At 47.6% G+C, this 15,208-nt stretch overlaps 1 protein-coding gene across 2 annotated transcripts in view; it reads left to right on the forward strand.

Moving 5' to 3' along the window:
- Positions 1–15,208, forward strand: part of EMP2 (epithelial membrane protein 2) — a 55,490-nt gene that overhangs the window by 32,213 nt on the left and 8,069 nt on the right. For both annotated transcript variants that reach the window (XM_055240997.2, XM_055240996.2), the window contains 3 exons: positions 3,947–4,079; positions 8,255–8,345; positions 13,819–13,965. In XM_055240997.2, the coding sequence (XP_055096972.1) occupies positions 4,002–4,079; positions 8,255–8,345; positions 13,819–13,965 (316 nt within the window). In that variant the 5' untranslated portion in view covers positions 3,947–4,001. The remainder of the gene's footprint in view (positions 1–3,946; positions 4,080–8,254; positions 8,346–13,818; positions 13,966–15,208) is intronic.

Here is a 15,208-nt window from a genome sequence, read left to right on the forward strand (position 1 = left end):
CCAGCACTTTGGGAGACCAAGGCAGGCAGATCACATGAGGTCAAGGGTTTGAGACCAGCCTGGCCAACACGGTGAAACTCCGTCTCTACTAAAAATGCAAAAATTAGCCAGGCATAGTAGCACGTGCCTGTAGTCCCAGCTACTGGGGAGGCTGAGGCAGAAGAATCGCTTGAACCCGGGAGGCAGAGGTTGCAGTGAGCCGAGATTGTGCCACTGCACTCCAGCCTGGGCAACAGAGCAAGACTCTGTCTCAAAAACAAACAGACAAAAATCCTGTTTCAGAAATATCAGCGAATGCTTAAACTCTGAGTGAAAGTTTCATGAGAGAGGATCTTTACATTATCTCAAAATACCTTCCCACATATGCCACAACATGGATGGACCTTTGAAACACTATGCTAAATGAAAGAAGACAGACACAAAAGGCCACACTATTGTATGATTCCAACGATATGAAATATCTAAAATAGACAAATCCATAGAAACAGAAAATATATTATTTGTTGCTGGGGGTTAGGGGGAAAGGAGAATAGGGAATAACTGCTTAGTGAGTACAGAATTTACTTTGGGGGTGATGAAATGTTCTAGAACTGGGTAGTGGTGATGGATATACAATATTGGGAATGTAATGTGTCTCATTTACACTAATAGTAAATTGTATGTGTATTTTATCAAATATCACTTCTACAATTTTTTTTTTTTTTTGAGATGGAATCTTTCTCTGTCACCCAGGCTGGAGTGCAGTGGCATGATCTCGGCTAAGTGCAACCTCTGCCTTCTGGGTTCAAGTGATTCTCCTGCCTCAGCCTCCCGAGTACCTGGAATTACAGGTGCCCACCAGCACACCCAGCTAATTTTTGTATTTTTAGTAGAGACAGGGTTTCACTATGTTGGCCAGGCTGGTCTCGAACTCCTGACCTTAGGTGATCCACCCACCTCCCCCTCCCAAAGTGCCAGGATTACAAGCATGAGGCACCATGCCCAGCCTTACAAAGTATTTTTTAATTACAAAGGGGAAATGTACAGTGAAAGAATCTGGCAGAACACAACCCAGTGATCAAAGTTAGCATCACCAATGATGGGACAAACTGGCATACTGCACCTCCTGGTGGGATCCATTGAGGACACATGGCTCATATGCCATTCCTGCTTAAAAAATATAACCTGGATCAAATCATCAGGAAACATCAAACACAAATTTGAGAGACATTCTACAAAATAAGTGGTCAATGTTCTTAAATAATATCAATGTTATGAAAAAGGCCTGAGGAAGTGTCCCAGATTAAAGGGGACTAAAGAGACTTGAAACTAAAATGCAGTGTATCATCTTGGATTGGATCCTGGGGCAGGAAAAAGAAAGCCATGTAGAACATTATTGGGATAATTGGGGAAATTTGACTATGGACTATATATATGATAGTTATATTATATCACGTTAAATTTCTCCATCGTGATCATCATAGTGTGGTTATGTAAGAAAATGTCGAACCAGGGGCGGTGGCTCACACCTGTAATCCCAGCACTTTGGGAGGCCAAGGCAGGTGGATCACCTGAGGTCAAGAGTTCGAGACCAGCCTGGCCAACATAGTGAAACCCCGTCTGTACTAAAAATCCAAAAATTAGCTGGGCATGGTGGCACGTGCCTGTAGTCTCAGCTACTCAGGAGGCTGAGGCAGGAGAATCACTTGAACCCGGGAGGCAGAGGTTGCAGTGAGCTGAGATCGCGCCACTGTATTCCAGCCTGGGCGACAGAGCGAGACTCTCTCAAAAAAAAAAAAAAAAGAAAAGAAAAGAAAGAAAATGTCCTTGTTTTTCAGAAATACACACTAAAGCACTTATATGGTTTAGGCAACTTACTCGCAAGTGGTTCAGAAAGAGAGAGAGAGAGAGAGAGTGTGTGTGTGTGTGTGTGTGTGTGTGTGTGCATTAATCCATTTAAAACTGGGGCTACAATTTCATACCAGTGAACAGGTCTGATTTGCACTGTACTTCAAAACATGAAACTATAAATTAATTTTTTTCCAAACAGTGTAGTAACTATCTGGTCACAAATTATTGGAATAAAAGAAGAATGAACCAAGTGTTGATATTAGGAGGTTGCATATTCCAACCAGATCATTTGATGTGACATCTTCTCTTGACATTTGAGTTTTGTTGACCAAGATGATGGTTATAAAATACTCAAAGATTTTATCAGTTTTCCCCAGTGTGACTTTTAATTGTTTGATAGTTAAAGCATTCTTTTGAATGCTTATTCCTCATTTATTGGGAACTTGTCCAGCTCAGACAAGTTCTCATGTATTCATGCCCTCACTGGCTTTTCATCTGATCTCCCATGACATTTTTATCAACTTTGGACAACTGTAGTTCTGTTGTAAGACTTCCAATTTCACTTTGCAGTTGCTTCCTGTTGTATGTCACTCAAACTGTCCTGCCAAAGTAAAGCATTACCCTGAAATCTCAGTGGTTTAACGTCCAGAGGCTTATTAATTCCCCAATCATAATATCTGTCCAAGGTGTGAGGCTTCAACCTACTATGGATGCACCATCCCCAGCTACCTCCTTAGGGAGAGGGAGCATGGAGAACTCATACCTGCTGTCTTCTGCATCAGCCCGGAAATGGCCATGTCATGTAGTTCAGACCCGTTGGTTAGAATTAGTCACGAGTACCTGCTCTCCTCTTCATCAGCCCGGAAATGGCCATGTCATGCAGTTCTGGCCTATTAGTCACGAGTTCCCCACCTAGCTGCAAGGGAGTCCAGGACATATAGTCTTCCTGTGTGATCAGAGAGGGGAAAATGAAATGGCAGCTGTCTGCCACATGTTGTATTTTTTTGGGGTCCAGTGTTGTTCACATGGGAATATATATTAAGAAGAACGGTGTATGAGTGGGTATTTATTTTATTTTATTTTATTTTTATTTTTATTTCTTTGAGATGGGGTCTTGCTGTGTCACCCAGGCTAGTGTGCAGTGGTGAGACCATGGTTTATTGCAGCTTCCACCTCCTGGGCTCAAGCAATCCCTCTGCCTTAGTTTACCAAGTAGCTGGGACCACAGGTACATGCCGCAACACTAGGCTAGTTTTTAAATGTTTTGTAGAGATGGAGTTTTGCTCTGTTGCCTGAGCTGGTCTCAAACTCCTGTGCTTCATTAACATCCTCTTGCCTTGGCCTCCCAAAGTGGTGAGATTACAGGCATGAGCTGCCATGCCCAGCTGGGGATTAACTTTATGAATGGTCAGATCATTAGGAAATATTTCTGTACTGTGATCACTTTTGCTTGTTATGAAGTAGGGGCTCTGATCAAGAATCCTCAGACAATGAGCTTCTGGGCGTGGGGAATCAGGAACAGCATCTTAGCACACAGAGAGCCACTCCTTCCTGCCCAAGAGGCGCAATGCTTTTCTGAGTTAGGGATTCTAATGAGTCCTCACCCTCCTCCTCCACAAGGAATATTTGGCATCTGGATGTGACAGCAGACAGCTCCTCTCATGCCAGACTTTTGTCCAGTAAAGTCTCCAGGCGAGTAAAGATGGGGAGCACTGTTTTTGCTTTTCTAAGCCCCCATGAAATGTTGCCTTTTCTTTTTAACAGACTTAGCCTTGCTTTGTTGCCCAGGCTGGAGTGCAGTGGCGCAATTATGGCTCACTGCATCCTCAACCTCCCAGGCTCAAGCAGTCTTCCCGCCTCAGCCTCCTAAGTAGCTGGGCCTGCAGGTATGACTACCACGCCCAGCTAATTTTCTTTTATTGTTTTTAGAGACAGTGTCTTACTGTGTTGCCCGGGCTGGTCTCAATCTCCTGGGCTCAAGAATCTTCCCGCCTTCTCCCAAAGTTCCAGGATTATAGGCATGATCTACCACGCCCAGCTAAAAGGTGTTTATTTTTTATTGTAATTTTATTTTGTCATTGACAGATTTTGAATTTCTCTTTCTTACCCTCTTCAGCACATCCTGCTCTGGGCTTTAAACGTGACCCCTTGCCTCGCCCTGCCCTGTGAAAATGTTGGTGCTTCTTGCTTTCATCATCGCCTTCCACATCACCTCTGCAGCCTTGCTGTTCGTTGCCACCATCGACAATGTAAGTTTCCTTTCCTGCCACTCACGCAGAACCCCGGGTCCTGGAGTCAATAGAAGTGGGTTGTATTTGTCTGTTCTCATGCTGCTAATAAAGGCATACCAGAGACTGGGTAATTTATAAAGAAAATGAGGTCTAATGGACTCACAATTCCACGTGTCTGGGAGGCCTCTGCAGAAGGCAAAGGAGGAGCAAAGCCACGTCTTACATGGTGGCAGGCAAGAGAGCATGTGCAGGGAAACTGCCCTTTATAAAACCATCAGATCTTGTGAGACTTATTCACTACCACAAGAACAGTATGGGAAAAACTCACCCCCATGATTCAGTTACCTCCCACCTGGTCCCTCCCATGACATGTGGGAATTATGGGAATACAATTCAAGATCAGAGTGGGGTCACAGCCAAACCATATCACAGATTGAGAACCCTGCCAAGGTTCAACCACGATTCAGGGTTGTCCTCCTTGCGAAGGCACACCCATCTTCTGACCCAAGGGCTGAGGACTCTTGGCCTAAATGTGAAGGTTCAGGCCGTCCCATGTTCAGGTTTTGGTGGCAGGTCCTGGCAGGCAGGGACGTTTGTCCTCCCATCCGTGATTCTTTCATAGAGCCTGGCTCTAGGAAGCCCTTTGAGGGTGTTGTGTGACTTCAGCTTTCCTCTAGATCAGAGTTCTCAACTTGCCACTATTGTCATTTTGGGCTGGATAATCCTTTGTTATGGAGGCCTCCCTGTGCATTGTAGGAAGTTCAGCAACGTGTCTGGCCTTATCCGCTAGATGCAGTAGCACCCCCACCCCTGGTTATGACAATCCAAAATATCTTCAGACATTGTCAAATGTCCCATGGAGAACAAAATCACCCTCTGTTGAGGACCGCTGCTCTAGATCTTCCAGGTGACCCATCTCAGGTGGCCTCTGCCCCCAACCCCTGACACCTCCTTATCAACCAGGGTCCCTTGTTGCTAGCCCACCCGGCCGTGTCCTCCCCAGCAGAGCTCATGCATGGAACTTTCCAGACTCTACCTATGCCCCTATGAAAAATTTAATGTTTTCCTTTAGTATCCAGCTTGCAGCCGTATGGCAGGAATGTATTGGATAAATAACCTCTTGGCATAGATTAATATCCCTCCAAGCAGGGAGTGACATCAGGGAAGCTTCTTAATAGCCTATACGCTGTTCCAAAGACCTGGCTTCCATCCTGCTCATTTTAGATGGCAGATATAATTAAAGGGCAGAAACATTGCTCAGAAAGCCAAAAAGTACACCATACGAGTGGTCACCAACTCTGTCTACGTATACGGCTCCTGTTGATGAATCATCATGACAGTAATAACATAAATGATAACACTTGTCACTTAGCGATCACTATGGCCCTTTTATGCATGTCATCTCATGTGATCCCCACCCCAACTGTACCAGGTAGGACACCAACATCTCCTTGCACTGGGTTACAGGTGAAGGAACTGAGCCTCAGGGCCATTTGGGCACTTGGCAGAGTTTACAGTGCAGTAAGCAGCAGAGCCAGGATTTGAGCCATTGCAGAGGCTGCTGGTCCTGGAGCCTGTCAGGGCAGATGAGCACAGTAATCGCATTTGGGTTCTGGAATTTCTTGCTGAGCTGCTGTGAGTGGCCTGGGCAGGGACCACATTGATGCTATGGATTATAGCAGTGGTCCCCAACCTTTTTGGCACCAGGGACCGGTTTCATGGAAGACAATTTTTCTACAGATTGGGGAGGGGGCATTGCAGGGGGATGGTTTCAGAATGATTCAAGTGCATTATATTTATTGTGTACTTTATTATTATTACATTGTAATATATAATGAAATAATTATACAACTCGTCATAATGTGGAATCAGTGGGAGCCCTGAGCTTGTTGTTCTGGACTAGATGGTTCCATCTGGGGGTGATAGGAGACAGTGACAGATCATCAGGCATTAGAGTCTCATAAGGAGTGTGCAGCCTGGATCCCTGGCATGCACAGCTCACAATAAGGTTGACACTCCTATAAGAATCTAATGCCCCTGGTGACCTGACAGGAGGCAGATCTCAGGCAGTAATGTGAGTGATGGGGAGCAGCTGTAAATACAGATGAAGCTGCCTTCACTGGCTGCTCACCTTCTGCTGCGTGGTCTGGTTCCTAACAGGCCACAGACGGGTACCAGTCAATGGCCCATGGGTTGGGGAACCCTGCATTATAGTATTTGGACCCACCATTCCAGGAGGTTACTGTGAAATAAATGGGACCGAATGTTCTTTTAGAATCTCCTTTTTCTATTTCTTCCCATCTAGTCCTTTGGGATCCTGAAAAGGTCCCAGTGAAAAGGACAGACAGACATTAGGGGCAGGAAAACCATCAGCCTTAGTGAATCATATCCAGCACCCCCAGGGCATGTATATTATCATGGCACATATTGAGAAGACGCAGATGGACTTTTTGTCCATCAGTGAGTCTGAGGGTATTCATTATGCGTTTGGAATTGTGCTTGGCAACTGGAAAGTAGAAGGAAGGCCATCTTGGGCAGTGGGGGAAGGGCAGCAGCCACCAAAGCACAGAGGGAAATGAATGCTTTTGGCTGAAGACAGGAGAATCTTGTCTGGTCATCCCATCCATTGCAGTGTTTGTTTGTTTGTTTGTGACAGGGTCTCTCTCTGTCACCCAGGCTGGAGTGTAATGTTGCGATCACGGCTCACTGCAGCCTCTACTGCCCAGGCTCAAGTGATCCTCCCACCTCAGACTCCTGAGTAGCTGGGACTACAGTCACACACCACCATGCCTGACTGATTTTTTGTATTTTTTTGTAGAGATGGGTTGCCCTAGCTGGTCTCAAACTCCTGGGCTCAAGCAATCCTCCCACCTCGGCTTCCCAAAGTACTGAAATTATAGGCATGAGCCACCATGCCCAGCCCTGACTGCTATTATTTCCACCAACTCAGCCTCATCTTTTCTCCCATACTCTCTGAGGGCCTGGACCACCTCTTATCCTTTGGGAGAAAGTAGCAGAGCGTCACCTGGAGCCAGTTAGAAATGTAGAATCCTGGCCGGGCGCAGTGGCTCACGCCTGTAATCCTAGCACTTTGGGAGGCCAAGGCAGGTGGATCACCTGAGGCCAGAAGTTCTAGACTAGCCTGACCAACATGGCGAAACCGTGTCTCTACTAAAAATATAAAAATTAGCCAGGTGTGGTGGTGCATGCCTCTAAATCCCAGCTACTCGTGAGACTGAGGCAGGAGAATTGCTTGAATCCAATACGGGAGGGTCACAGTGAGCCAAGATCATGCATCGCACTCCAGCCTGGGCAACAAGAGTGAAACTCCGTCTAAAAAAAAAACAAAAAAAGAAAAAAAAGAAGAGATGTAGAATCCTGGCTGGGCGCAGTGGCTTATGCTTGTAATCCCAGCACTGTGGGAGGCTGAAGTGGGCAGATCACCTGAGGTCAGGAGTTCAAGACTAGCCTGACAGCATAGTAAATCCTGACTCTACAAAAAAATACAAAAATTAGTCAGGCGTGGTGATGTGCACCTGTAGTCCCAGGTACTCAGGAGGCTGAGGTGGGAGGATTACTCGAGCCCAAGAGATGGAGGCTTCAGTGAGCCAAGACTGTGTCACTGCCCTCCAGCCTCGACGACAGAGCAAGACCCTGTCTCAAAAAAATAAATAAATAGAAAAGGAAGAAATACAGAATCCCAGTCCCCGCCCCCCCCCAGACCTCCTGAATCAGTCTGCATTAGAATAAGCTCCCCAGGCAATGCTCACATGCGCTGCAGTTTGAGAATCTCGGAAGCCCACCATGCCTCCTGCCTAATTAGCAGTCAGTGTTTGCATCATGAACGGACAGCCTTGGCCGGGCGCGGTGGCTCACGCCTATAATCCCAGCACTTTGGGAGGCCGAGGCAGGTGCATCCCCAGGTCAGGAGATCGAGACCACCCTGGCTAACATGGTGAAACCCCGTCTCTACTAAAAACAAAAAAAATTAGCAGGGCATGGTGGCGGGCTCCTGTAGTCCCAGCTACTCAGGAGGCTGAGGCAGGAGAATGGCATCAACCCAGGAGGCGGAGCTTGCAGTGAGCCGAGATCGCGCCACTGCACTCCAGCCTGGGCGACAGAGCCAGACTCCGTCTCAAAAAAAAAAAAAATTAACGGACAGACTTTCTCTCTATTTCCATTTTGTGTTACAGGCCTGGTGGGTAGGAGATGAGTTTTTTGCAGATGTCTGGAGAATATGTATCAACAACACGAATTGTACAGAAATCAATGACAGCTTTCAAGGTAAGTGTGAATGAAGGAAGCTGACTGAGAAGCACTGAAGGAGGAAGGAACGGTCAGAAGTGAGGTTTCGGGTTCTCCGCCTCCGCACTCTCTCCTCCACTCGCTGCGTACTCCGGTGGGCCTGGCCGCGTTTGCTCAGTGTGTGCTGCAGTGGAGGACGGCACAAGCTGGACGTGCCAGGGGTGTGGAGAAGCCGGAGGCTGGAGGGGGACCAACTCCAGCTAAGTTGGACCTCGTGCCTTCTCTTCTCTGTCTCTCGGCACAGCCAAGTTTCCCTTTCTCACCCTTTCTCCAGCTTCAGCTCTCATCTAGAATTTTCTCTTCCCTTCTTTTTTTATCCAAGCCTCGCCTCTAAATGGGCTCAGAGACCATAATTTACTCTCCAGTCACTTTTCCCCGTCCAGCAGTAAGAAATCCGAGATCTGGCGGGGCTCAGTGGCTCATGCCTGTAATCCCAGCACTTTGGGAGGCAGAGGCGGATGGATCACTTGAGGTCGGGAGTTTGAGACCAGCCTGGTCAATATGGCGAAACCCCATCTTTACTAAAAATATAAAAATTAGCTGGGCGTGGTGGTGCATGCCTGTAATCCCAGCTACTGAGGAGGCTGAAGCAAGAGAATTGCTTGAATCCCGGAGGTGGAGGTTGCGGTGAGCCGAGATCACGCCACTGCACTCCACCCTGGGTGACAGAGTGAGACCCTGTCTCAAAAACAAACAAACAAAAATCCAAGATCTGGCTTCCCTTCCTAGACGAGCTGTGTAGCCTTGCATTGGGTAGGTCAATTTCAACATCCTCAGCTGTAGAACAGAAGTAATAATGATGCCTTTGCTGTGCCCACCTCTTCAATGAGCGAAATACATGAAAAGGCTTTGAAATACAGAAAATCCCGTTCAAAAACTGCTGACAACTGTTTTTCACTATGAAGTGAACGGTTCTGTTTTTCCTCATATAACTCATGAAATAGATACTTTGGGATCCCAGTTGCCTGATAAAATACAGTATACCTGGTTAAATTAGAGATTTCAGATAAACAGTAAGTACTTTTTTTTAGTATGACTATGGCCCAGATATTAATATAACATGGGACATACTTATGCTAAAAAATATTTGGTTTTGTTGGGTAGGGGGGAGGGTTTAGTTTTTTGGGTTTTGTTTGTTTGTTTGTTTGTTTTTGAGACAGGGTCTCACTCTGTCACCCAGGCTGGAGTGCAATGGTGCAATCACGACTCACTGCAGCCTTGACCTCCCGGGCTCAAGTGATCCTGCCATCTCAGCCTCTCAAGTAGCTGGGACTACAGGCACTACCACCATGCCCAGCTAATTTTTGTAATTTTTATAGAGATGGAGTTTCACCATGTTGCCCAGGCTGGTCTCGAACTCCTGGGCTCAAGAGATCTGCCCACCTCAGCCTAAAGGAGGAGGAGGAGCCACCATGCGTCTCCTAAAAATTATTTGTTGTCTACTGGATATTCATTTACTGGGCATCCTGTCTTTGTGTCTGTTTTGGTTTGTTTGCCACATTTGACAAGCCTATCAGGGAGCAAAGGAGCCTACTCCCTGGGTCCCAGATTCTCACACACTCAATAACAATATCCATCTTCCTCATAGAAGCAGCAAAAATACCAGTAGAAGGCACCATTTACTTAAAGTTGACTGTGAGGCATGGGTCTAAGTCCTTTACATAGGTGAGCTCATAGCCCCATCAGGCAGGGACCATAGGCCCCATTTTAAGATGGGGAAACTGAGGCACAGAGCAGTTAAGTTACCCAAGGCCACATAGCCAGGAGCGAATGATGGCGGCAGGATTCCACTATAGATGTGACCAACTCTAAAGCCGGTGCCCTTAACCATGGAACACCATTGGTGCTCCCTTCCATCTTGTCTGTTATTCTGTCATGCTAACCTCTAGCCCTGGGAATAGCCCTCCTTCCCTGTGCTCTGCAAGCCCCAGCTGTCGCCAGTGTGCAAGGCCAGCTGGGAGGGCTTGCTGTGCTCTGTGAATGTTTTTCCGAATCCTCTACCTGGGATTATTCACTTATTTTTCTTTAAAACAGGGGTTGGCAAACCACTGGCCAAATTCAGTCCAAGGCCTGTTTTTGTTTGGCCCGGGAGCTAAGAACAGTTTTTACATTTTTAAAAGTTGTTTACACACACACACACACACACACACGCACACACACACCCCTAAAAACAAAACAAAAAGAGCATTCGACAAGAGACCATACGGTTCACAAAACCTAAAATATTCACTGTCTGTCCCTCTACTGAAAAAGTTTGCCAACTTTTTTTACTTTAAAAAGTTTAGCCCACTTTTCTGTACATAAATCTACTGTATTTATTTCGTAGAGACAGGGTCTTGCTATGTTGCCCAGGCTGGTTTTTCATGCCTGGCTTCAAGTGATTCTCCCACCGCGGCCTCCCAAAGTGCTGGGATTTATAGGCATGAGCCTCCGCGCTCGCCCATAAATCTATTTTCTTTATTTTTTTTTTTTTATTTGACTCAGGCTCTTGCTTTGTCACCCTGGCTGGAGTGCAGTGGTGCAATCACGGCTCCCTGTAACCTCTGCCCCCCAGGTTCAAGTGATCCTCCCACCTCAGCCTCCCCAGTAGCTGGGACTACAGGTGTGTGCCACCACACCTGGCTAATTTTTGTATTTTCGGTAGAGACAGGGTTTCACCATGTTGCCCATGCTGGTCTTAAACTCCTGAGCTCAAGCCATTCTCCCACTTCACCCGCTTTGGCCTCCCAAACCATAAGTCTATGTTAAAGAGAACGTCACATCCCTCCCATGAGTGATAAACTAGTATCACTTGCCATAAAAGAAGGGAAGGTTTCTGAAAATACTAGGTTGAAAGCCCAGTGATGTTATCCAAGTCTGGTCACACTTCCCTCCTGAAGCCTCTAAGCCTGTTTCTGGTCCTTTTCATGTTAAAAAACAAACAACCCCAAACACCCAGATATTAGTGGGTATTTTTAAAGCGCAAAAGTAGCTGGTGTAGAACTCCTCCTCGAGGTCCTTAGAGAAATCTGTTTATTTATTTTTATTTATTTATTTTTTTGAGACAGAGTCTCGCTCTGTCACCCAGGCTGGAATGCAGTGGCGCGATCTCTGCTCACTGCAGCCTCCGCCTTCTGGGTTCAAGCCATCCTCCTGCCTCAATCTCCCGAGTAGCTGGGATTACAGGTGTGTGCCACCACACCCAGCTAATTTTTGTATTTTTAATAGAGACAGGCTTTTGCCATATTGGCCAGGCTGGTCTCAAACTCCTGACCTCAGGTGATCCACCTGCCTCTGCCTCCCAAAGTGCTGGGATTACAGGCGTGTCACCGCGCCCAGCCCTTAGAGGAATTTAAACTGAACAAAGTGAGCATCCCTCTCATTCTGTGAATTTTTGTTGTTTTCCGTCCTCATTGGGTTCCACATACACCCATCTCAGGGGCTGCCTTGCGGGTACATCCTGCACCCCCTCCCAGCTTTAAGAAACCCTGTTCTAGGAACGTGTATTCATCCTTTCCCCCAAAGCCATGTTTTCCCCATTTGCCCCATCACGGGTCACTTGTTGCTGAAAATACAGATTCCTGGTGCCCACTCCAGGACAATGGTGGCAGAATCTCCAGGGGGAAAGGCCTAAGAGTCTGTATTTTTAATAAGCAATCCCAGGTGATCCCTGGGATTGGGCAGATTTGGGAAGTACTGCTGTAAGCCAGAGGGTCACCGCTTGGGCTCCATGTTGGAATTCCCTCGGTGGCTTTACGAAGCCCTCGTGCCTGCCCTCAATGCCCAACTTTCTGATTTATTTCATCTCAGTAGAGCCTGCTGGGTGTTCTTTTTCTTTTTCTTTCTTAATGGAGTTATAATTTACAGACAAGGAAATGCAAGCTTCTTAAGGGCTCGGTTTGGTGGGTTTTGACAATTGTATAAACATCCATGTAACCACCATCCAAAAGAAGACAGAGAACATTCCCAAGTCTCCAGAAAGTTCCTCGGGCCCCCTTCCACACAGTTGCCACCGCTTTCTGCCCCGAGGGCAACCACTTCTGACTTCTGTCACTAAAACTCACTTCCACCTGTTCCTGGGCCTCATGGGAATGGGGTCATGTGGTGCGTGTCCTAGTGGGGGAGCCGGTCAGACTCCTTTCACTCCCCATAAGGAATTGGGGGAGAGGCTAGATGCTCTCCAAGTAACCATAATTTGTAGCGAGAATGGATTAAATCCACAGCTCTAGACGTTTCATTAAGTACTTACCAATTATGTTCATTCCAGTGAGTTTTCAGGCAAAACTGCAAAATTGAAGGAAAAAAAAAAAGAAAGAAAAAGAAAAGGAAGGTGTGTCTTTAGATTTTCTGTGCAGCGTGGACGCTGTCCCCTCACCTTATCTTTTGGCCTCATCCTGGTGGTAACATTCAGCATTCAGCTCTTACACAGGACTCCCACCTTGCCTGCACCCTGTAAACTCCCTTACGTAGATGAGTTTACTCTCCCTTCCCAGCCCGATGAGGAAGGAGCTATTAGTATCCCCATTTTAGAGTTCAAGACCAGCGTGAGCAATGTAGCGAGACTCCATCCCTACAAACATTTTTTAAAAATTAGCCAGACATGCCTGTAGTCCCAGCTACACAGGAGGCTGAGGCAGGAGGATCACTTGGGCCCGAGAGTTCAAAGCTGCAGTGAGCTATGGCTGTGCCACTGCACTCCAGCCTGGATGTCAGAGTGAGACCCTGTCTCAAAAAATATATCTATATCCCCATTTTACAGGTGAGGACACTGAGGCCCACGAAGGTAACCCATGTGCAGGACGCCTTCCCTACGCCACATGGCTTTCTACACATAGCTTCACTGTGACCTGCCCCTATGTGACACCCTCCACCCTAGGCCTCCTTTCTCCCCTGAAACTTCTCTGTACTGAGCCCCAAACCTTCATACCCCAGCCTCTTTTAAGGCTGACCTGAAAAGAAAGGAGCTTTCCTCCTCTTTGTAAGTAGTGACTGTGAAGATCAGCCTCTGATACCTACAGGCTACTATGGAGTCCACTGAGCACTTCACAAGGTCACAGTCCCATGAGCCCTGAGTCCATGAGAATCCCTCTCTAAAATCCCCATCCTGATTTCTTGAGTCAGAATCTACCGCGTTGGAACCTGAGGTTTGTGCTTCAAAAGATCCCGCTGTCCATGAGCCAAGCATTTGGAATCTGTGACTCAGACCAGGAAGAATGCAGAGCAGGTGGTTCTTGCCTCATCTTCCAGATGAGGGGGCCGAGGATTGTCTGGTCAAATGGACACTGGAGGTGAAGGGCAGGGGGTCTGGAAGACTCCTTGGCTGCCTTTGTGCTCAGACCATGTAGACGACCGCCTGAACCCCTGCCTGTTTGCCTCCTGTCACCCCTACTCTGGAGCTGCCGCGGTCACTGTGCACCCTGCAGTGCCGGCTGGCCAAGGTCCTCAGTCCTGCGTCCCCGCCCTTCTCCCGCAGAGTACTCCACGCTGCAGGCGGTCCAGGCCACCATGATCCTCTCCACCATTCTCTGCTGCATCGCCTTCTTCATCTTTGTGCTCCAGCTCTTCCGCCTGAAGCAGGGAGAGAGGTTTGTCCTAACCTCCATCATCCAGCTAATGTCATGTAAGTACATCAATGGGCTTCCCTAAAAAGGGGCTTTCTGGAATAAGCAGTCCCTTCCCAGCCACCAGGAGGGAAGCCAGGAGGAAGGAGAATTTGGAAAGGAGAAATTGGCAGCCGTGCGGTGCTGTGTGCCAGTGTGTGTTTGTGTGTGTGTATGTTTGTGGGCACATGCATGCTGTACCACAGTGGGACGTTTTATATTCGGGAGTTTGGATTGAGTTGGGAGTCCAGGGAAGGCATCCTGGAGACATGAAGCCAGAGGATCTGGAGGGTGAGTAGGAGTTGCTGTCGACAATGTTCTATCTCAATACAGAGAGGAGGGAACAGTGTCGTGGGTAGAGGGAACAGCATGACGGAAGCCCTGTGATGGGAGGGACGGAGGGCTGCCCCGTGGGGCTGGAGTGCATTGGGAAGTGAACCAGCAGGGCAGGCAGGGCCACGGCCCATGGAGTCTTGCAGGCCATAGAAAGGATTTGGGGTCTTTGTTCTAAGCTGATGGGAAGCCATCAACGGGTTTCAAGCTGGTGGGTGACAGAGGTGCCCACGTTGTGCCAGGCCTGTGCTGGCTGCAGGGGCTCAAGAGATGAACATGGCACAGCCTCAGTCCTGGAGGAACTTGGAGGAAGAAGAGGTCTCAGAGCATTTTTTTTTTGCTTAGGAATTTTAGCAAGGCTGAAGTCAGATCAGAAGTCAGAAGCCATGCCTTGATCATTCGTTGTTTCTCAGTGACGATTTAAAGCTTTCTGATGACAAAACGCAGAAGTCCCTTCTAGGGTGCTTTCCAGTCAAGAGTTAACAAGTGGCTTGATGAAGGCAAGAAATCTGGGTGTCGGAGCCAACTTAAGCTGCTTGGCCCTAACCACTATTAACTACCACCTCCTTCCAGCCCTCCACCTCCCGGGCTAGGGTCAGGTCCAAACCTGCCATGCCCTCAGGATGACCCTGAGACGTGTCATCAGTGCAGTGCGGTGACAACTTGGTCTAGTTTGCCTGGGACCATCCTCTGTTTTAAAACTAAAAGTCCCGGCCAGGTGCAGGAGCACTTTGGGTGGCCCATGCAGGAGGATTGCTTGAGCCCAGGAGTTCAAGACCAGCCTGGGCAACATAGTGAGACCTCGTCTATACAAAAAGAAAAAAAATTAGCCAAGCATGGTTCAGCACACCTGTAGTCCCAGCTACTTGCGAGGTTGGAGTGGGAGATCATTTGAGCCTGAGAGGTAAAGGCTGCAGTGAGCTGTGGGGT

This window comes from Symphalangus syndactylus, chromosome 14 (assembly GCF_028878055.3).
Source record: "Symphalangus syndactylus isolate Jambi chromosome 14, NHGRI_mSymSyn1-v2.1_pri, whole genome shotgun sequence".
Lineage (NCBI taxonomy): Eukaryota > Metazoa > Chordata > Mammalia > Primates > Hylobatidae > Symphalangus > Symphalangus syndactylus.